The following is a 24,047-nucleotide window of genomic DNA, read 5'->3' on the forward strand; positions in this document are numbered from 1 at the left end:
GCCTGCATTGGGTGCATGCTCATTAGGTATGCTGGAACAGGCTGGGTCCATACTCTGAAAGAAATGTGCTGTTCTCAGCTATGAACAACATCTCGCATCACTGCTGAGAACAGAGCAAATATCAAACACAGGCCATTCTTCCACTCCAGCAGGACCGTCCTCATTATAAGGAGGGGCAGGGACACTTCCACGAGCAGGTGATGCCAGAGACCCTCACTCCCCTCCTATAAAATGCCCACTTCCAATGTGAGTGTATTGCAGATTATTGGTGTGTAACACAGCGCTGGTAACAGGGCCGACGATTGCAGCTTCTTGAATTATTGTTTAAACTGACTGGAACAAAATTTGCTCTGTGTTTCCATATGGACTATTATCAACACTGTGATGGTCACACAGACTGGCTGGCCACTCTGAGACGGAAACATCGACCATTCATCTTTTTTAACTTTACAAATGGCAAGATCTAGCTGATATACCCCTGACTATCTTTGAAGATATCTTGTTGGGATTTTCACACTTGGATTGTTCAGTGATTTGTCTGTTAAGAGGAGACATTGGTGGTCATTACAACCCTGGCGGACAGTGTTAAAGCGGCGGTAAGACCGCCAACAGGCCGGCGGTAAAAAAAATTGCAATTACGACCGTGGCGGAAACCACCAACAAAGACAGCCACTTTAACACTGCGACCGCCACGGCGGTACAAACAAACAGCGCGGCGGTCACCGCCAACAGACAGGCGGGAGACAATGTACCGCCCACACTATTATGACAGGCCAATCCGCCACCTTTTCCGGGCCGGATTCACCGCGAATAAAAACACAGCAGAAACTGGAATTTCGAAGGGAAAACGCTCACCTCTACACACTCCACGAGGAACGAGGGCACCATGGAACCAGAACTCCAAATTCTCCTTGCGATAGTCTTCCTGCTCCTCTACCAGGAGCATGAACGCCGGCAACGAAGACCACGGTGAGTACTGCACCTATGACACAGGGGAGGGGGGAGGCAAAAAACAGGGACACACACACGCAACACCCCCACCCCACCTTCACCCACTACAACACACACACTAATACATCATGATACAGTATAGTTACACCCCCCAAACCCCCCCGGAAGAATGCAAAGACCAAAGAAAATGAGTGTAACCATCGGAATATATTAAAAACAAGTCGGCAGAAATATATATATACACAATGTACAAAATAAATACCAGGCATAGTAGTCCAGGTACTGCACAAAGAAAGTCCGTGGAACACTGGGACCACACGGTATGGGCGAGGCCCACACAAGATCCCCGACCATTACGGAGAGAACACTGCAGGGGCATCAGAGAGCAACAAAACAGGCACCTCAGGGGGAGGGAAAGGGGGGGCACCTCAGCCGCTTGAGTGCACAACGCCAAATCCACGAGGGGGCCACATGCCCACTGTTCAATCCTGGGGAGTGCAAAGCCACAGTCTCACAAGTCTATACAGTGGGTGGTCTGCCCACTGTTCAATCCTGGGGAGTGCAAAGCCAGTCTCACAAGTCTATACAGTGGGTGGTCTGCCCACTGTTCAATCCTGGGGAGTGCAAAGCCACAGTCTCACAAGTGGATGACAGTCTCCACTGGTTCTGGAGGGGGCATGGTGCCCAGAGTGCTACATCCTGTTAAGGACAGAGGTAGTGGATGGATCTCTCCAGTGGTTCTGGAGGGGGACTGGTGCCCAGAGTGCTTCATCCTGTTAAGGACAGAGGTAGTGGATGACAGTCTCCACTGGTTCTGGAAGGGAACTGGTGTCCAGAGTGTATCATTCACCCCGTGACGGACCCAGTTGCGTCAGTGCCCCTGCTGCTCATGGGCTAGCAGTGCTTCCGATGGCGGTGCCCTGTTCAGCGGTGCTTCAGATGGCGGTGCCCTGTTCAGCGGTGCTTCAGATGGTGATCTACATTGCAGGGTCTCAGCTGCTGGCGGTCCTTCATGGCCCAACCCAGCTGGGCTGGTGCTGGCAGTGGCCTCCTGGGCAGCTGGGCTGGGGCTGGTGGTGGCCTCCTGGGCAGCTGGGATGGGGCTGGCAGTGGCCTCCTGGGCAGCTGGGATGGGGCTGGCAGTGGCCTCCTGGGCAGCTGGGATGGGGCTGGCAGTGGCCTCCTGGGCAGCTGGGATGGGGCTGGCGGTGGCCTCCTGGGCAGCGGGGATGATGGCGGTCTTCTCCGCCGTGCTGCTCTTCCCAGACTTGCCGGGTTTCTTGTGACCCTTCCCCACCTTCGAAGGTGTCACAGCTGACTCCACACTCCCAACGGGACCCCTGGGAGCGGCTTTGGGGGCTGGAGTCTTCCCCCTTTCCCGCCGGGCACTGGCCAACTTCTGATGCTTCACAGGTGGGGGACTGTGTGTGCTGTTGCTCCGTGCCACACTGGCTACCCTGAAAGGTTAAATAAAAACTGTTTTCTTGCATTCCTGTCACACAAACTACAGGAATATGCTGAGATCCACAAAATTCCTACCACCGAGTGTTTCCCCACCTGTCCTGATAAAAACACCACCCCTCTTGAGTGCCTGTACCTAGTGTCTGCGTCAGGAATGGATCACCCCAGGGTCAACAGTTGCCCTCATGTAAGGACCAACATTGACCATTGTGTGATCGATTTCTGTCGCGGGTGCTAGGCCTACCCACACAAGTGAGGTACCATGTTTATCAGGAGACTCGGGGGAATGCTGGGTGGAAGGAAATTTGTGGTTCCTCTCAGATTCCAGAACTTCCTCACCGAAATGTGAGGAAAAAGTGTTTTTTTGGCCAAATTTTGAGGTTTGCAAGGGATTCTGGATAACAGAACATGGTGAGATCTCCCCCCCCCCCGGTGTCTAATTTAAAAAAATGCGCAGGTTTGGTGCCAGCTGAGCTAGAGGCCAAAATCTACAGCTAGACACTGCAAAAAACACGTCAGATTTCAATGTAAAAATGTGATGTGTCAATGTTGCGTTTCCTGTCGCGAGCATTAGGCCTACCCACGCAAGTGAGGTACCATTTTTATCGGGAGACTTGGGGGAACACAGAATAGCAAAACAAGTGTTATTGCCCCTTGTCCTTCTCTACATTTTTTCCTTCTAAATGTAAGACAGTGTGTAAAAAAGATGTCTATTTGATAAATGGCCTGTAATTCACATGCTAGTATGCGCACCCCAGATTTCAGAGATGTGCAAATAACCACTGCTTCTCAACACCTTATCTTATGCCTATTTTGGAAATACAAAGGTTTTCTTGATACCTATTTCTCTCTTTTTATATTTCAGTAAAGGAATTGCTGTATACCCGGTATAGACTGAAAACCCATTGCAAGGTGCAGGCCATTTATTGGCTCTGGGTACCTAGGGATCTTGATGAACCTACAAGCCCTATATATACCCGCAACCAGAAGAGTCCAGCAGACGTAACAGTATATTGCTATAAAAAATCTGCATTGCAGGAAGAAGTTAGAGTAAAACATAGAGAAAAATGGCTGTTTTTTCAGCTCAATTTCAATATTATTTTATTTCAGCTGTTATTTTCTGTAGGAAAACCTTGTAGGATCTACGCAAATGACCGCTTGCTGCATTCAAAATTTTGTTTACTTTTCAGAAATGTTTAGCTTTACGGGACCAGCATTGGTTTCATACCCATTCCTTTCACTAACTGGAAGGAGGCTGAAAGCACAAAAATTGTAAAAATGGGGTATGTCCCAGTAAAATGCCAAAATTGTGTTGAAAAGTATGGTTTTCTGATTCAAGTCTGCCTGTTCCTGAATGCTGGGAAGATGGTGATTTTAGCACCGCAAACCCTTTGTTGATGCCATTTTCAGAGAAAAAAACACAAGCCTTCTTCAGCAGCCCTTTTTTCCCCAATTTGTTTAAAAAAAACAAAATGTTTGAAGTATTTTGGATAATTTCTTGATCTCTTCCGGGGAACCCACAAACTCTTGGTACCTTTAGAATCCCTAGGATGTTGGAAAAAAAGGACGCAAATTGGGCGTGGATAGCTTATGTGGACAAAAAGTTATGAGGGCCTAAGCGTGAACTACCTCAAATAGCCAAAAAAGGGCTCAGCACTGGGGGAGGGGAGAAGGCCCAGCAGCTAAGAGGTTAAGGCCACTGCAAACGAGGCAGATTTCTCCAAAGAGGAGGCAGGAGGAGAGTCGAGACCAGTATCATGGCTACTAACCACATGGAGGTCCACAAAAAGATTTGTCATCAAACACTGACGATTCATCAGCCAGTCGTCATGTGGTTCCGGGTCTGGAAACATGTATGGTACTGGAAGCATGTAAGAGAGAGAATGAGATTGTGGAAGAGGTTGAGGTGGGTGCAACTTCGATCGAGTTTGTGGCGGATTCACTTCAGAGACTGAAGAGACTAAGGGCTCTCCCTCTGGCTTCAGCATCTTTACGCATGGAACCTTTTTTGCTGTTCAGCTCTGTATAAGAAGTCTTCCTCAGATTCATTGGGCTTGAAGACAGGCCAGTGAGCTCCAGAATGGTACAAAAAATATGCAATATAGTCTTTGGAGGCTTGAATCTTCTGACAGCCCCGGGAACATGGGTTGGATTGGGACTATCCAGGGCAATGGTTCCTTGGTAACTGAAAGTGACTGAGACCTGAGGGTACCCTGACGTCCACATGACTTCTACTGACAAGAGTGGACGGAAGAAGGAGAACCATTTTTCAACTTCTTGTGTTTTTACATCTTGGACCTACCTAAGAATTGCCAGTGGGATGACAACGTCGAGACCGAAAACTCATCCTCAACTTCAACTGGGACAAGCCTCCCAAGCCTTCCCGCGGTACTCTGTGACAATTTGGTCTTGGGATCCTGGATAGCCTTTGAGTGCATCTGACTGCATTTGGGGTGTTTCTACTGAAGGACTGAAATTACCAGCATTCTGTGGGTTCCAGGAAGGAGCCCCAGCAACCTTGCACACTTGCTCAGCGCTACAAAGCACATTTGCGTGTCCCGTGGACCGGGACGTGCCTGGGCAAAGCCCGGGCCAATGGAGGTCCCATCCTGCGCCCGTCAGCACCAGTTGAGGCGGGCCACACCTTGACTTTTTCTCCTCATTTTAATGTTTTTTTGTACTAAAGTATCTTTTCATGTTTATGGGCATGTATGGGCCCTCATCCTTATTCCTCGTGAGTACTGTGGAAGATTTATTTTGCTCATCTACTGATGATCTTTGCATCAGGTGGTGGGAGTGAAGTGCCTCTGTGCTTGCTGCCTGGCAATTTGAAACTATAGACTCTTTGGGACTATTTGCAAACAACTGTACGAACAGCGCCATTAAGGGACACAGAGCTTTCTTCCTGTAGTTGTTTAAAGTAATAACATGGGGTACTTTGTTTTGGTACCCTTGTATAGACCCTTTCTTTCTTGTATTATATTCAGGTGTGTCATGGGGAAGAGAAAAGCGGTGGCCTCTAATGTTATGCCCCCTCAGACTTCTCCCAGAATTTCTACTATTGAGGGGTTCTCATATCGGGCTATTGGGGTTGTGTCAAAAGAGATTGAGCTAGCTAAAAGAAGGCTATCATTAACTGTGGAAAGGTTTTCTTCCACCTCGCAATGTGCTTTCAGCTCAACAGGGGGCCCTGGTATTTCTTTGGTCCCCTCTGGAGTAGCTGGATTTACCCGTGTGAAAACTGCTCAGGATATTAACATAGAAGTCTTCACTGCTCTTGTAAGTGGGGATATCACCATAAGTCACATATATGAGGACAAAACTTACCCAAGTACCAACTTAATTACTAGGTGTAAACAAAGGACGCACATGGCTGCTCCAAATCAGAAGCCCATCTCAGTAAAAGCGGGCATGCAGACAGATTTAAGCCCATGCCCTCCACAGCAACACAGCTTCCAAGGCCCCCTTCTGGATCACTACCTATGCAAATGTAGGGATCTCTTGGCCTCTAAACTTGACCCAGTTGAGTCGAGGCTGCCACTGACTGAGAACAGAGTGTACCAGCTCCTGGACCATTTACATCTCTCTGCAGTTACTGATCCAGCTCGGAACTCACTATCATGTGAGGCACATAGTATTACTGCCTCTGCTCCCCCATTGAAACCTTAACTGCGTGCAAATTAAAGTTTTTCCAGACCCCTAGTTCCCCAGCCTATTGGGGCAGGATTGGGTGTGTCCGGTGTGCTCCTAGGTTCCTCTGTACCTGACGGGAGACTTGTCCATGAGTAGCACCCCGCCTCCCTCCCCTCAAGCCAGAGGTGCTGCTTGATCTGCCCCCAGAAGCCTCACCATTCATGACAGCTTTGGGTTATGCTCCCCCATCAAGCAATCCATCCTCGGAGTCTTTTGAGGTGCTAAGCAACAAAGTGGCACATTGGTTTAATTTACATTTCAATTTGGGGGCGGAGATCTTTGGTTCTATCAATATGCTCAAGAGAGTTAGATGGCTGGGGCCTGGTGTAAAATCATGGGAGGGTGATTGTGTTGTTGTTAATTGCAATAGACCCACTGTTGCTGCACATGTTTTGACTACTTTAGGCTCATTTAGCACTTTTACACCCACTAATATTCAGGTATTTCCAATTGGTTTCTTTTATAGTCAGGAGATGGTGAATTGTCCCTCTAGGAACTAGGGTCGGATAGGGTCGAGTGTGCATATCAAACTCTTTCAGGCCACAGCGGTGTCCATAAACTTATCCCTTTCAAATAGATTTGCCCCGATGAGCACACTTGAGACCTGTGATTGACTTTATGATCCTTGGCCACTTGCTGTGCCTGCCATGTCTATCACTCTTCCTTTGGCCACTCCTATTGGCAGCTCAGATTATCTTAGGCAGCTCTATTGGAACATAGCAGAACTTTCCTCCAAGTTTAGTGATAGTAATTGGGGGAAGTTTGTCGGGGCATACCAGGTGATCTGTCTGCAGGAAACCTGGGAAGAGTATAACCGTTTTTTCTTGGAAGGTTATCAAACTTATTTCTCCCCGGCAGATGCATGAGCGTCAGGCAGAGCAAAAGGGGGACTGATCAGGTTTGTCTCAGTAACGTTGCCCGGTCATGTCAAGGACCTGAGGTGGGACTCTGACCAACTGCCGGTTTTAGAGTTATTTGTTCTTGATTGTCTCCCATTAGTATTGGTTAATTTTTATAATACACAAGTCGGACAGCCAGTGGCTTCCACCCTCTCCTGTTTGCATTCTGTACTTGACTATGTAACGGGGCGCAGTTCGAGCCAGAAAAAGATCATATTACTTGGTGATTTCAATTTTCATCTCCATATGGGCTTCATATAGTTCATGAAAATGAGACAATGGAGATAAGCACGATTTTTAGCACATACAATTTTGTTTTAAATTTGGAGAAGTTGGCAAACTCGGCCAAACCCCAAATACTACACACATTTAGGAGAAGGGGCTGTGCGTCTATCGCAGAATCTATTTTCGTGTCTGCTCCATTGTTTTTGAGCATCTCTGATTTTAATATAGACAGTAGCTCTTTCAGCGATTGCAACTTTTTATCTCGTTATTGCAGGGGCCAGGGTGCGTGCAGGCTCCTGGCAGGTGGGTTAGGTTAGCTTGCTCTCACTGATCCGGGTAGGAGGCTCAAACAGTCTTAAATTGAGCCTCAAAAATTATATGCAACCCTCTTTTCGGAGCGGCGGAGGGAGATATCTACCTGTCTACATTTGGGCTCCTCAGAGGGGGCCATCCTGTCTGCATTCTCAGGTCTTGCCCAGAAGGTTTCAGCAATATTAAGGGCACCTGCATTCAATGTTAGATCAGCGGACCCCAAATGGGCCTTGAAGCAGGTTCAAAGAGACAGGGAGCTTGTTGCCTCCTGTCACAGAGGTTACAGGAAGGCTGTGGCTGCCTGCAAATACATTCTGCACAAGGCAACGTGGGTGGATTCAGCCCTGGCGGGTAAAGCCAGTGATAGTGCTTGTTCCTGGAGGGTAGCGAACAAGCCTTGTTTTGCAGAAGCTCTGGGGGCCAGTTTTTTGCCATCATATCTCAGAGATTCAATGGGTCGATCATTTTAAAGGGATATATAACTTTGGGAGCAGTGACAGGGAGATGGAGCACGGTAACCTATTCAAGGGAAGAGTAAGGGGGTCATTACAACCCTGGCGGCCGGCGGTAAGGTGGCGGTAACACCGCCAACAGGCTGGCGGTGTTCCGCCAGCAATTATGATTGTGGCGCTATAGCCACGGCCATACCGCCGGCCCCTCCAACATACCGCCAGGCGGAAGGTCATAATCCCCAGGGCAGCGGTGCAAGCACCGCTGCCCTGGGGATTATGAGTCCCCAACCGCCAGCCTGTCCGTGGCGGTAAACACCGCCATGGAACGGCTGGCGGTAAGGGGACTTGGGGTGCCCCTGGGGGCCCCTGCACTGCCCATGCACTTGGCATGGGCAGTGCAGGGGCCTCCAGGCGTAGCCCTGTCGCGCATTTCACTGCCCAAATTTCGGGCAGTGAAATGTGCGACGGGTGCTACTGCACCCGCTGCACATCAGCATTGCCGCCGGCTCTATTACGAGCCGGCAGCAATGTTGATGTGACATTTCCGCTGGGCCAGCGGACGGTAACACTGTTACCGTCTGCTGTCCCAGCTGAAATGTCATAATAGGGAGCCAGGAATACCGCCGGCAATGGCGGTATTGTCTCCCGCAGCCTCGGCGGTCTTTTTCCAAGACCGCCGAGGTTGTAATGACCCCCTAAATGTGTTTTCTACCTTTGATGTCTCCCAGGGCATCCAGGCACTGTTGCGGAGAGCACCCCACCTGACTTGTTTTTGGGCAACATCAACGGTCTGGGGGCCAGTCTTGATATTAGCACTTAATGCTGCTGTGAGAGAGGGTGTACCTCTCTTATGGTTGAGTGCTGTAATAATCCTGGTTTTCAAAAAGGGGTACAAAAATAACCTCACATGTTACAGACCGATATTTATGATAAATGAAGTGGTGAAGGTCCTTGGGTGGGTCCTTTTAAACAGGCTTATGTCTTAGAAACAAACAACATTATTGTGGACGTGCGATATGGCTTTAGGTTGGGCAAATCCACCATGGATCAGTGTTAAATCTTTATTTAATCATAAATAGGTACACTAATGCCCATCCTGGTTCACTTCATTTAGATTTCATGGATTTCAAGTCAGCCTTTGACAGAGTCAACCGCAGGAAGCTGTAGGAATTACTTCTTGTGATGGGGTTGACCCGGATATTGTGAACCTTCTGTCCAATCTGCATTCTAACACCACATCTTCAGTCCGATAATCTCAGGGGTTGGAATGTACCTAGAAATTTGGCACTAGCAGGTGTGTGCATCAGGGGTGCATTCTTGCCCCTTTCCTGTTTGCCCTTTATACTAATGAGCTACAAAAACTGCTTTTCTCTCTGCAGGCAGACTGCCTGAGGGTGGGTTCCAGGCCCCTCCCGGTTTTACTTTAAACAGACAATGCCATTCTATTGGCTCGTACTGCGAGGGGCCTGCAGTCACTAGTGGATCAGTTTGATTTCTTTATGAGAAACTTGGAGGTAAATTTTGCAAAATAATATGTGGTCATTGGCACCCAGTCTACAAGCACTAAACGTTCCAGATGGGAAACCAGAAACTGGCTAAAGTTCCAGTTTTCTCATATCTAGGGGTGTTGTTTGATGTAAACAGAAGCTGGAAGCCCTCAATTGAGGGGCGGAGGGTGGAACTCAGCAAGGCCACAGGTGCTGTTGCAGGTTTTGATCAGAGGTTGGGATCTTGGCCACCGAACACGTTGGTCAAGCTTTATCAGGCCAAATGTGTCTCTAGCGCCTTATTTGGTTGTGAGGTCTGGGGATATATGGGTATTGACAAGATTTAGGTGTCAGAGAATGAGTTCCTTAGACGTATTTTCAAAGTCCCTAGTATCACCCCAGCTTTTTCTGTCCATGATGAGCTTGCTGTGTCCGCACTTTGACCATTGCTCAGCTGGATCAAGATTTGGACCAGAGTGGAATCCCAGTTAAACCAACAAATCCTTACAGATTGTTTATTCCTCGAGCACACCCTTAAAATCCCCTGGATTGCCTATGTAAATGCAGCATTTGTCAGCTTGGGGAGAGAGGACATATTTTCTAATAGCCAATCCATGTGCCGTTTAGAGCTTAAGAGGGTGAGGGATATGTTCTTAGAATGGGCTTCTTGCAGCAGGAAACCGTTGAGCTGTGGACGCCAATGGTTCTGAGGTTTATATTGCTAAAATCTGTTGAAGGTATGGAATCATAATTAACGCTTGTATTTAATAGGCGGGACCGGTTTCTTCTGACAAGGTTTAGGTTTAATATGCTACATCACCTTATGGTATTCCCTAGCGGCTGGTCTCATCCTGGATCATTGGGGCCCTGTGGCTGCAACAATAGGTCTCCACAGGATACCCTGCATTTTTAGCTAATATATAAACATTTTAGCATTCCAAATCCCACTATTAAAACCCCTGAACTTAATTCAAGTTTAAACAACTCTTGTGTTTTTGCAGCTTTTACCAAATGTGCATGTTTTATTTGCTTTCTCCTGTTTTCTATGTGCTGCCCTGAGATCAAGGCATTCTAAACCTAAAGCCCTCATTACGACCGTGGCAGTTGGCTGTAATTTGGGTAAAGGTACTGCCAACAGGCTGGCGGTACCTTTTCCCAAATTATGACATTGGCGGTCGGTTTGGAATGTACCACTCCGTTCGCCAGGGTGGTAACAGCCGCTGGGCTGGAGACTTCGGACTCAAGCCAAGCGGCTGTCACAATCCCACCCTCGGGATTATGACCCCGCCTACCGCCATGGTTTTCTTGGCAAGCGTACCGCCACAAAAACCATGGCGGTATGCACTATCAGTGTCAGGGAATTTCTTCCCTGGCACTGATAGGGGTCGCTCCGCCCCCCTCCCCAGAGTCCTCATCCACCCTCCCCCTCCCGCCCCCTGGGACATTTTCACACCCACACGTGCACACACATACACAGACGCATACCCACATCCACCCACGCAGGCACACATACATACTCACACACTGCAACACACACCAACATACTCTGCTGCATACATGCATTCACAACACACAACGTACAAATACTCACATTCACGTACGCATTCAACACGACTCACACCCGCATGCACGCACTCATTAACAGACACCCCACACACACAACACCCCCCACTCCCCTTTCCTGTCGGAGCACCCGACTTACCTGGTGCAGGGGGTCCTCCGGCTGGAGACGGGGCGCGGCGCTGCTGTCAGCAGCAGCATCCGCCAGCTAAACACCGCCAGGCTGTATCATTGCTCAGGATACGGTAGGCAGTGTTTTGCTGGTGTGGCGCTGCTGCTGACAGCAGCGCCACCTTACTGCCGTCCGCCGCCATGACCGTCGGCAGTATTCCACCAGCCTACTGACGGAATTCCGTTGAGGGTCATAATACGGGTGGGCGGCTGGTAGCCACGGCGACGGTATGTTGGCGGACGTCGCCGTGGCGGTAGCTGGCAGTTACCACCAATGTCTTAATGAGGGCCTAATTGTATTGTTGCTACTGGGAATTTGCTCTTTTATAATTCTAAGCATATATATTACTGTTCTTAAGAGAAATGGTTTTTGTATTGCCATTTTTATAATTGTCCTTTTACTGTTTTTTACATTCTGTATATATTGTTTCTTATATTCTTTTAAGGCTGTTTTCCAGCCAAATAAAGATGTATTGACTTGACTGCATTTGTCACAATACTTCAAGTCATGCGAGGAGCCCAGACACCAGAGACACACCTCCTAAGGGCTCATCTCTGATATCGGGTTGTGGCAATATTTGCAGGGGGACAAGACCCTGCATGCTGAAAATATTTTTGGAATATTTTTCTGCCAGATGATAGAAATGGATGGAGCATGCTCTGGAAGGAAAGGAATTGACCTTGATGCACAGAGGAAGCACTTATATTGTGGCCCTAATGCACAGTTTCACAACGCCACCTACAGCTAGGGGAATTGCTGACAAAAATCTCCAGATCCAGTCTGGCCACTGGGGGTGTTGACAAGGTGAGGTATATGCAGCCAGATGTATCCATCAGATACAGACATGATTTACAAACAGCTGGAAATACATTTGGTTTTGCATTGTACCTGCAGGTTTATTCCTGTGTCTTGTAGACTCTTCTCACTCAAGTTGGTAATTGCAAGGCCCATACTCTGACTTTCTTCTTCAAACATTAAAGCACGGCTTGCTCTGGAGGCAGATTGCCTAAAGATCACAACATAGACAAGGTAAAGCACAGTGGTATAAAGAGTTCCCACACAAAACTCATTTGAAGATGCACACACTGCTCTTGTAAAAGGAACATAGAATCTATTCTACACATAGATATCCACATTATTCACAGATCAGGTAACAAACATGCTCGCAAAAAGATTCTGGAGCAACATTTACTCAACTTCTTAGACATTTTATTGTGTAGTGAAAAATATATTTTTCACCAACCAATTTTTTTTAGGTAAATTATGCGACTGGTTAGTCCGACCGGTCTGCTATCAGGCCCTTCCACATATTTTTGTACCACCAGAGCCCTGACTGAAATTAAGACAGAATTCCATGTGTAATCTCCTGGTTACTAATAGTTATCAGCTGATATCCCCACGTGGATTTCTGTCTACTATAGTCGAAGCCGAGGGGCCTTTAACAAGGTAGTGGGACTTTAATTGCTGGTATAGCCCAGCTACGAAAGGCTATAAGGCTATTAGAACACTCTGCGACTTTAGGGCAAAATGTTCTAATAAATAAAACAAAGTCATCAGAGAGGCCGAGGGATTCAAATCCTCTTGGGCTCAGTGAGGCCTTTGTTCACAGCTATTGCTGTGAGCAAAGAACATTGGAATGTTGACGCTTGGGGCTTTTACCAGCCAGTAAAAGCCAAGAGAACTCCATTGTTTGCAAAGGAGCTCCCAGCAACCCAATGTTCTAATATGAGTTAGACCCCTGGAAAAAAGGGAATAACTGTTGTAGCACAGAAAATGATGGAATTCTGCATGGAAATCCCTATTTTGAAGAATCCAACCCTCCCATTTACCACTTCATTTGCGCAGGTGGTAAATGGCATCAGTGGTGGAGGGTGGGAAGGGAGAGAAGATTACTTCTGGCCAGGGATGCATGGAATGCTCCTTTATTACCATAAAAAGAAACTCAGGGGAAAATGGAGTAGTAACCTGGTTAAAGTGAATTTGCCGGCTAGAATTACTGGCCAGTAAAATCGGGTCTGGTGTTCCCACACCTGGGAAAAATCTGGTGCAGAAAAGCAGGCCAGTCATGATAAGCTAGAGTGGTATCCTACAAGGGTTACTGTTGAGACTCTCTCATAATTAGGCCCAGAGACTCAGAATATATATTTTTTATTATCTCAAAAACATTTTTTCTCTTGCAGGTATACAATAAGCAGAAAGGATACACAATGGCAAAATACACTTGAGCAAGGAAAGTATTGATGATTAAAGTACTAGTTGAACAGGAATATGTATCCATGGTATATAATAGTTACCATTACAGTCTCACAGGTCCAGTACCATTATTCTATTAATCTACTGTTGTTGATAACCGTCTAGACATGGACTATCTATGAGGACAAAGGTTGACCTTGGTCCTATAGATTTCTGTATTAACTGATATTTTGCCATATAACTTATCTAGCAGAGAATAGAGAAGAGAGTACAGATAGGAAAAGAGAAAGACAGAAGGAAATGCTAGCACTTCATAAAAAGTGAAGATATTTTGACTAAAAAATATGAATTCTTGTCAGAAAATAATGGAAAAAAAAAAAAATCTAGTCCTTAACCCACTTGGGTGCCCAGGACGCAACAGTTACGTCACATAACGATTACGTCCTTGTTTGCACGGCTCGGGTGCTGAGGACGTAACTGTTAAGAACTGCCATGGGCCCTTGAGGGAAGTGATAGCACTCCCCCCGATGGCCTGGCACCCCCCTCCCATGGGCAGAGATGGAAGGGGAATCATTCCCCTTCCGCTCTCGCCCCCTGTCCCCTAGTGGCATCTGATGACATCAGCGTGCTGACCTCATCAGAGGCCGCCCCACCACGCTGGAAGATCGGAAGAGAAATGAAAAAGCATTTATCTTCTGATCAAGTGCTGGGGGCGGGAGTGCAAGGGCCACTCCCCAGGGGCCGATCAGCCTACTGTAATTAGGCAGGGGGGCAGAAACCACTAGGCACCAAGGATATATATATATATATATTTATTTTTTTACACTTGGGGAGTGATCCCTTAGACAAGGGTCGTTCCTTTTTTTTTTATTATTATTTTTTTTTTTTTACACTTGGGGAGTGACCCCTTAGACAAGGGTCGTTCCACTGGGGGGCAAATTCATTTTAGGCCATTTTTGCCGAACAACCTATTTCTATTAGAAACCACTTAGGCAACAGGGATTGAGGTGTGTTTTTTTTTTCTTTTGGGGGGTGCAGCCGCTCGGGCAAGGGTCACTCCCCCATGGGGATGAAAGTTGTTCTGCCCACCGGTGGGCAGATGGGGCAATTACCCCCGATCCACTCCTTTGGTGAGGGTGGGCGAATGGAGGGGGGGCAGAAAGCCTACTAGATTCCAGGAAATTCAAAAAAAAAGAAAAATGAGTGGAGTGGTGACTACCAACCAGTATGGGCATGGTTATGCCCCCACCCTAAATGAAGGGGGTAACAGTCTTTCAGCTCTTACCCCACACACAAACATCTTATCCCAAGGCAAGCCAGAGGACATTTTAATATTTTGGGATTTGGTTTTACATTTCGGCCATGAGAGCTTGTCTAACTCTCAAAATAGTTCCACTTGGAATGGAGAGGGCTGCAATTTTTGGACTTTGGGACGCTGCCATGTAGAAAAATCTACAAGACCTAGATACATCTGAAAACTAAACGTCTGGGTGAGTCTAGGATGGTGTGCTTCACATGCACCCACACCATTTTCTTACCCACAATGCCCTGCAAACCTCCAACTTTGTTTAAAATCACACATTTTTCCCATATTTTTGTGATGGAACCTTCTGGGATCTGCAGGAATTCACAAAATTCCTACCACCGAGCACTGTCGCATGAATATCGATAAAAAAATATGCCCCACTTGTCAGCCTAAAAATATATATACTGGCCCTTTTGGACCTACTTTGGTTCCCCCCTCATTTTCAACATGTTTTTGGCTCTTCCCTGTCACAGGCACTTGGCCCACCTACCCAAGTGAGGTATTATTTTTACCTGGAGACTGAGGGGAACGTTGGGTGGTAGGAAATTTGTGCTGGTGTGGTGATCCCACACAGAAATGGGAGAAAATGTGATTTTTTTTTGTTTGCTAAATTTGGGCTTTGCTGAAGATTCTGGGTAGGAAAACACTGGGGGATCCACGCAAGTCACATCTCCCTGGACTGGATGGCTGCTGAGCCCAGGACCAAAAACAGATAGTTTAGTATTTGGTAATTTTGATGTGTGTCCACATAGTGTTTTGGGGCATTTCCTGTAGTGGGCACTAAGCCGACCCACACAAGTGAGGTACCACTTTTATTGGGAGACTTGGGGGGAGTGCTGGGTGGAAGGAAATGTGTGGCTCCTCTCAGATTCCAGAACTTTCTGTCACCGAAATGTGAGGCAAAAGTGTTTTTGGGCCAAAATTTGAGATTTGCAAAGGATTCTGGGCAACCGAACCTGGTGAAAGCCTCACAAGTCACCCCCATCTTGGATTCCCAGGAGTATCTAGTTTAAAAAAAAAGCACAGGTTTGGTAGGTTTCCCTAGGTGCCGGCTGAGCTAGGGGCTAAATCTACAGCTAGGCACTTTTGAAAAAAACACGTCAGATTTCAATGTAAAAATGTGATGTGACATGTTGCGTTTCCTGGTGCGGGCATTAGGCCTTCCCACACATGTGAGGTACCATTCTTATCTGGAGACCTGGGGGAACACAGAATAGAAGAAAAAGTATTATTGCACATTGTCTTTCTCCAATTTTTTTCCTTCCAAATGTAAGACATTGTGTAAAAAAGACGTCTATTTGAGAAATGCCCTATAATTCACATGCTAGTATGGGGACTCTGGAATTCAGATATGTGCAAATAACCACTGCTTCCCAACACCTTATCTTGCGCTCATATTGGAAATACAAAGGTTTCCTTGATACCTATTTTTCACTCTTTATATGTCAGCAAATTAATTGCTGTATACCCGGAACACAATGAAAACCCATTGCAAGGTGCAGCTCTTTAATTGGCTCTGGGTACCTAGAGTTTTTGATGGACCTACAAGCTCTATATATCCCCACAACCAGAAGAGTCCAGCAGACGTAACGGTATATCGCTTTCGAAAATCTGACATTGCAGGGAAAAGTTACAGAGTAAAACGTGGAGAAGAAAGCCTGTTTTTGTCACCTCAATTTCAATTTTTCTTTTTATTTCAGGTGTTATTTTCTGTTGGAAATCCTAGTAGGATCTACACAAATTACCCCTTGCTGAATTCAGAATTTTGGCTACTTTTTAGAAATATTCAGCGGTCCGGGATCCAACATTGGTTTCACGCCCATATCTGTCACTAACTGGAATGAGGCTAAAAGCACAAAAAATAGCAAAAATGGGGTATGTCCCAATAAAATTCCAAAATTGTGTTGAAAAGTGTGTTTTTCTGATTCAAGTCTGCCAGTTCCTGAAAGCTGGGAAAATGGTGATTTTAGCACCTCAAACCCTTTGTTATTGCCATTTTCAGGGAAAAAAAACACAAGCCTTCTTCTGCAGCCCTTTTTTCCTATTTCTTTAAAAAAAACGAAATTTTTGCTGTATTTTGGCTAATTTCTTGGTCTCCTCCAGGGGAACCCACAAACTCTGGGTACCTCTAGAATTCCTAGGATGTTGGAAATAAAGGACGCACATTTGGCGTGGGTAGCTTATGTGGACAAAAAGTTATCGGGGCCTAAGCGCGAACTGCCCTCAATAGCCAAAGAAAGGCCTGGCACCTGAGGGGGGGGGGGGGGGGGGGGGGGGGGGGGAAGGACTGGCAGCGAGGGGGTTAAGGAAGTAGAGTGAGGTTTGTCAGACCAGGTTTGAAAACGTCTTTAGAGAAAATAACCTGAAAAGGCGAGCTCAGTGCTCCAGGATGCTGTTGATAGGGGCTGGAAAAATTAATGGACCTGTCACCTCTGGTGTATGATGCAGTATGAAGTAAGGATGAGACCCTTAGAAGCACAGTTCAAGTTTTAATGCCCAAATTGTGCAGTCTATGTGCTAGCATTTTCCTGCTTTCCCTTTATTTCCCCTTTTAAAAAAAAGAGGGTTGTCACTGACATTTCTAGTCATTACAGATTAAGTGATTATATCAATACAATTTGAGATTTTATAAAAATGAAAATTTGGCAATTTCTAGCCCATTGGGGGCAGCAAAGTCTATTATTTCCTGTGTATACATGTACCTTTTTTGTTTTTTAAAAGAAAATGCTCTGGGATTCTGCATATGGGTGGTACAATTCAGTGCTCATCACTGATTAAGAGGATCCCCTGGAAGACGACAAGTTACTTGCATTTGGTAATGTTCTTTCTGGTAGAGACTATCTGGCTGCAGATTCCTCAATTTTATAATAGTCCCCTAGTGTCAGACTGGAAACTTTCCAGCAGTACCACTGTGCACCAGTAGATGGCACTGGGTGGCCCCGCCCTCAAGCCATTTCACTCTGGAAATGATGTGTGGCGCTTATATAGGCACCACTTCATTGCGCTGATGTCAGCTGCTTTCAAGACTGTCCACATCCCTAGATGCAGAGCGCTAATAGCAAATTGGTTGTGACTAGCAACTTGATATTCTGATAGAGACTTCTAGTCGAACATTCCTCACCTTTTGAATAGATACCAAAGCAGTGCCTATATGGAGGGTCGTCTGTGGACCGACTCAAGCTAGAAAGTCCTGCAGGACTGAGCGGGCAAATTATCCATCCAGGCAAACCTGACTGTCCAGACAATAGCGCTTCATAATGGAGGGACACCCATGTAGGCACCTAGCAAATATCCAGAACAGGGACTCCCTCTATCAACGCAGAGTTAGCAGCCTTGGCCCTGGTAGAACAAGCATGCACTCCTTATGGAGGCTGCTTTTCGGCCAGTGCGTAGCAGATCAACGCCAAATCACAATTCAACGGGAGATAGTTCTCTTCTGCACAGCCTTGCCTCTTTTTGCTCCACATCAACCCATAAAAAGCTGATTGTCCACCCAGTGTTCTTTTGGTAGAACAATATAAAACCTTAAAGCTCTCTATGGGAAAAAACATAGCAGTTTCTTTTTCTCCTTCGATTGGTGAGGTGGAAAACAGAATGAGGTAGAGTGATGTTTTGACGACCTTTAGGCACGAAGAATGCCCATGTCTGCAAAATCAGCTTACACACACACACACACACAGAGCCCCATTGTCACGGCAGCAAGGAACACTGTCTTGAGGGTGAGAAGCTGCAAAGGCCTGCTGTGAAGAGGCTCAAACTGAGTACACACTAGAAATGTGAGGACCAAGTAGAGGTCCTTCTGTGGCATCAGAAAAGGAGAGGAAGGAAACAAATGCTGTAAACTCTTCAAAAAGGGCATACCAAGTGGCGACTTTAACAACAGGGGCTGATCCAGCACCCGCAGAGAGGCCGAAAGGTACGCTTTAACTGTGTCCAGAGCAAGGCCTAGATGGGTTAGGGATGAAACAAACAAAGCTTTGGTGTAGGAAAGTACCCTCTTTTTGGCATGTTACCCCAAATTTCTGCCTGATGTCAGTGTATTTGACTGTGTCAATGGGATTTTGCTAACAAGGACCCAAGTGCTTATGCTCTCTCTCTAAATGTTGTCACTGCATACTGGTAACCCAGTATTTCATCACAAATTGGCATACTGGTCACGCCTTATCAGTACCTAGTATAAGGTACTAAGGTACAGAGGGTACTTGGGTTCCAGGAAATCCCTTTGGGCTGCAGCATTACTTTTGCCACCCATCGGGAGCCCATGCAAAGGCTTCTACAGGACTGCCATAGCAGCCTGCGTGAAATGGTGCATGCACCATTTCACAGCCATTTACACTGCACCAGGTCACTTTTAAGTCACCCATATACCAGGCCTTCCAACCCTGAAGGGTGGGTGCAGAGTACCTGTGTGTAAGGGCACCCCTGCACTAGCAGAGGTGCCCCCACATCATCCAGGACCATTTTACCAGACCTTGTGAGTGTGGGGACGCTATTTTACCTGAGCACTGGACATAGGTCAATATCTACGTCCAGCTTCACAATGGTAACTCCGAATATGGCCATGTAAGGTGCCTAACATCTTGGAATTATACCCTAATGCTGATTCTAGCATTGGCTGTATAATTCCATGCACTCTGTGGGCTCCATAGTGGACCCCCACAGTGAGTGGCCAGTGCCAGCAGGTGGTATCAGAGCCCTCCCCTGATAGGTGTTTACCTGTGTAGCTGACCAATCCCCCTTTCAGGGCTATTTAGGGTCTCTCCTCCGGGTGGTTCCTCAGATTCGGATTGCAAAACTCCAGCAGGAATCCTCTGCATCCTCTACTTCACCTTCTACCAACGAAACTGTATATGGACCCTCCAGGAACTCTACAAACTGCAACAAAGAAGCAAAGACGACTTCTGCAACATTGTATCATCAGCTCCTGCCATCAACTGCAACTGATTCCAGGTCGTGCATCCTCTGAGGACTCCCAGTCTTCAGCCTGCACCAGAAGAACGAAGGAATCTCCCTGTAAGTGAAGAAGTCACTTCCCTGCTTCAGCAGGCACCCCTCTGCAGCCACGACCGGTGGCTTAGGTCCTCTCTCCTGACGAGGTGCATGGATCCAGCAACACGGGTGGTGGACTGAAGTGGTCCCGACGGTCATGAAGTCCAGCTGTCCAACTTTGGTGGAGGTAAGAACTTGCCTCCCCACGCAAGACAGTGCCACACTGCACTGCGTTTTTTGCAGTTGCCAAGGCTTGTTGGCATCCTTCCACGAAGTTCTTTGTGCACTGTGCAGCTCCAGCCCCCAGTACCCCTTCCAGGAACGCACAGCCTCCTGTGTGGTTCTCCAATGGCGTGGGAATCCCTTTGTGTAGTGCTGCATGAGCCTCCTTTTACACCTTCTTTGTCCGCATACTGTGAGACTCCTGTGCACGCTGCCTCGTCTTCTGAGGGCTCTATGAGTTGCAGAGAGCCCCCTCTGTTTCCCCTCCTGGGTAGAGGCCACCAGGTCCCTCCTGGTTCCAGGCAGCGCCATTTTCCGCTAACGAGAGCTTTGTGTGTGCCAAGGCTTGTTGGTAGAATACAGCGACGCAAACCAGACTGCAATCATCCATCCGGCGTGGGACATAATCTGCACCAACCAGGAACCCGCATCCGTCTTTTTGGGTGCAGTACTGACTGTTCTTCACTGGTGGTTCTTTTTTCGCACCTTCATCCGATTTAGCAGGGGCTCCTGTTCTCCCTGGACTCTCCAGTGCTTCTTGGACTTGGTCCCCTTCTTTCCCAGGTCTTCAGGTCCAGGAATCCATCGTTGGTGTCTCGCAGTCTCCTCTGGTTCTTGCTAAATCTTCTATCACATGTACTTGTGTGGGCTAGGAAACTTACTGTAATTTACTCCTGCTTTACTGGGCTCGGGGTGGGTTCTATTACTTACCTTTGGTGTTTTCTTACACTCCAAGCGCCCCTCTACACACTACACTTGCCGAGGTGGGAAACAGACTTTCGCATTCCACTATTTTAGTATATGGTATGTGTACCCCCCCAGGCCCATTGCTGTCTATTGTGATTTTCACTGTTTTCTGTTTTTACAGCTATTTCTGCATTCTAGTGTATATACTGTGCATATTACTTATGTCGTAAGGGAGTATAGTCTCTAAGTTATTTTTGGCATTTGAGTCACCAAAATAAAGTACCTTTATTTTGGTAACACTGAGTATTTTCTCTCATGTGTGTGAGTACTGTGTGACTACAGTGGTACTGCATGAGCTTTGCATGTCTCCTAGTTAGGCCTTGGCTCCTCATCCACACTCTTCCTAGAGAGCCTGGCTTCTAGACACTGACTACATTTCACTAAAAAGGGATAACTGGACCTGGTATAAGGTGTAAGTACATTAGGTATCCACTACAAACCTGGCCAGGCTCCTACAGTTGGATAACTTGGCCGGGAGGTGGGTCAATCTTCTGAGTACTGCACTAAACCACAAGCCTGTCGCAAAAGCAGGCATATTTAGTTCTCGTTGAAGGATGTCTGGCTGCCAAGATGACATCCACAACCTCCAGAGAAAGGCTGAAGGTGTTCAGCTGTTTCAGCTCAATGTCCAGGCATAAAACTGGAGATTGCGAAGGCCCGGGTGCCGAACCATGCCCTGCTGCTGCAACAGCACATTCTCCTACAGAGGCAGTCTGATCAGAAGACAAATGCTCAAACTCAAGAGTTTGGGATACTGTACACTTCATGCCCAATCCGGGGTCACCAGGCTCACTTGGGTCCACTATAAGAGATGGGGTATCTGGTTGGATAGGGTATGCTCCCCAGCCAGGTAGAACCCACCACTTTAGTCAGGGCAAGTTAGCTACACACCACAGATAACCTGTGCTCACGCCCTGGTAGCTTGGCACAGAGTAGTTAGGCTTATCCTCAGAGGTCTGTAAAGCTTTTGAGCAACACACTAAATACACCACAAGAGACTCCACACAATAATATATAAAAATATAAAGTGTATTATACATAAACCATTGACCAAAACATCACTAATCAGTGATTACTTCGCCAGTTAGGCAATTGTCAAACCATCACAGTTAGTGTCATAAGATGAAATGTATAAGTTGCACACATCATGAAAAACACGCCACCAAACCTGCAAGGCAGATCATGAAATATGAGCATTCTCCTGTTGGGTGAAAACGACATATACCCTAATGTCAGGTCATGAAATGCAGCAGTGAGGTTAGGTAGAGAAAACACATGAATTACCAAACATCCCTGGAGTACATCAATTACCACCTTGGTCATCACTTCTCAATAATAACTATATTACCAATTACCCCATAACCACATAGTTACAGTGCACCTGCACATCTATTATATGTTAAGCGGTATTGCGAGCACCAACTGTGGGTTGCAGGAACACCTGCACACCTACTACAGTGAATATGGCAACTTCAGGGAAACTGTAGGGCACTGGAGTACCTGCGTGCTTGCCACAGTTAATACAGTAGTTTCCAGTAGAAGTGGCAGGATCTGGAACTCCATCAAGGATTTCTTCCCACCCTGACAGCGGATTTAAAAATGCCCCTGCAAGATATCCACAAGTCATGGGGGTTAGGGGTCCAGACGCAAATGGCGAAGAACGCGGTGAAACCCTCCTGGGTCCCCCAAGTGCTGATTCCCAAAGACGCCACTGCCTGCAAGAGTGTGGCACAGCGGCTCAAATGAACGTAGCATTTACCATTAATTTGGGCAGGGCCACTCATGAAGGTAGCTCACAGCTGCCAAACGCCCCTGGGGCCTGACTCACCCGCTGTACTCCTGGGGGGGACGGGGCCTCGGAGATCTGGATCAAGGAGGGAGGCTGGCAGGCACTGGACCGGGGCCCGCACCCGCAGAAGACAGCCTTCCCTCGGGCTGGCAGCATGGCACACGAGAGTGGGTGCCCCAACACATCACTCACCCCCAGAAGCGCTCAGCACACACTTCATTCCCGACAACCAGCACTCAGCCCATGCTGATCAGAGAGAACAGGATGGAGAATTCAGGACTCAGGAGTCCCGTTTTGAGTGGAATGGAATCATCCTTACTGAATCCTAAAAAATAAATAAAAAAAAAATAAAAAAAATATCGAATCTCAAAAGAGCAGGGAGGGGCCACGCCAACAGTCCCTGGGAAGCATGAGGCACAGGCAGGCAGCAGGCCAACACACTGGTATCGTCAGCAAAGTGCCAGTCTCACTGGCAGTCAAGTAGGACAGCACAGCAAAGAAAGTCCAAATGGTGGTTTCCTCTGGCAGCATAGCAGTCCTCTGGTGCAGCATGTAGGGCCAGCGGCATCTGGCTACAAGTCACACACATTGTCTAAAAACATGGGGTTACAACTTGTGTACTTGTACTCAAAATGTCTTTGATCTAGGGGGCACTTCAAAAGAAGCTTAGAAGTGCACATCACCCTCCTTCGACCTCAGCCCTGGCTCCAGACACCAGTAGGGTGTAAATAAGCCTTTTCTGGGAGGGCAGGACACAGTCTATACAAATGTAAGTGTGCCTGCCTCCCTCTCTCCCAGCCCAGGAATACCATTCAGTATGCAGATGTAATCCTGTTACACCTCTACCCTCCCTAAATGATGGCTGTTTGGAAAATATGCAGAAAGCCAAGCTGTCACTCTACCCTAGACGTGGATTGGATTCAGACTGGAAAGCATCAGAGTTATGAGCATACAGAAATTCCCTCTTTCTAAAAGTGGTATTTCTGAAATAGTAATGTAAAATCCAACTACACCAGTAAGCAGGATTTCTCACTACCATTCCAAACATACCGAACATGCCCATGCTACTCCTTACAGATCAGAAATGACCACTTAGTACCTTTAAAGGATTTCCCAATGCTAGCTTATGAGAGGAGTAGGTCGCACAGCGGTGAGAAACCAAATAGGCTGTTTGTCACTACGAGGCCATGCCACACACCATGAAGGCACATGTCTTACCTTTTACCTACACAACACCCTACTCATAGAGCTATCTAGGGCCTACCTAATGGGTATCTTAGGTGTAGTAAAAAGGGAGTTCAGGCCTTGGCAAGCAGTTTGACTGCCAAATCAATATGGTAGTAAACTCGGCATGCAGGAAAGTTTGAAAGACTACGTTTGTGGGTGGCGCAATTGGAGCTGCAGGCCCGCTAGTAGTATTTCATTTACAGGCTCTGGGTATATGGTATACCAATTTACAAGGGACTTACAGGTAAATTAAGTAAGTCAAGTAGGTGTAAACCAATTATACCACGTTTTAGGGGAGAGAGCACATGCACTTTAGCACTGATTAGCAGTGGTAAAGTGCCCAGAGTCCTAAAGCCATCAAC

General features: G+C 47.1%; 1 protein-coding gene across 1 annotated transcript in view; it reads right to left on the minus strand.

Moving 5' to 3' along the window:
* Positions 1–24,047, minus strand: part of ATM (ATM serine/threonine kinase) — a 1,319,133-nt gene that overhangs the window by 443,831 nt on the left and 851,255 nt on the right. Inside the window, exon 40 of the mRNA XM_069202321.1 lies at positions 12,101–12,218. Within this exon, the coding sequence (XP_069058422.1) occupies positions 12,101–12,218 (118 nt within the window). The remainder of the gene's footprint in view (positions 1–12,100; positions 12,219–24,047) is intronic.

Source organism: Pleurodeles waltl, chromosome 8 (assembly GCF_031143425.1).
Source record: "Pleurodeles waltl isolate 20211129_DDA chromosome 8, aPleWal1.hap1.20221129, whole genome shotgun sequence".
NCBI lineage: Eukaryota > Metazoa > Chordata > Amphibia > Caudata > Salamandridae > Pleurodeles > Pleurodeles waltl.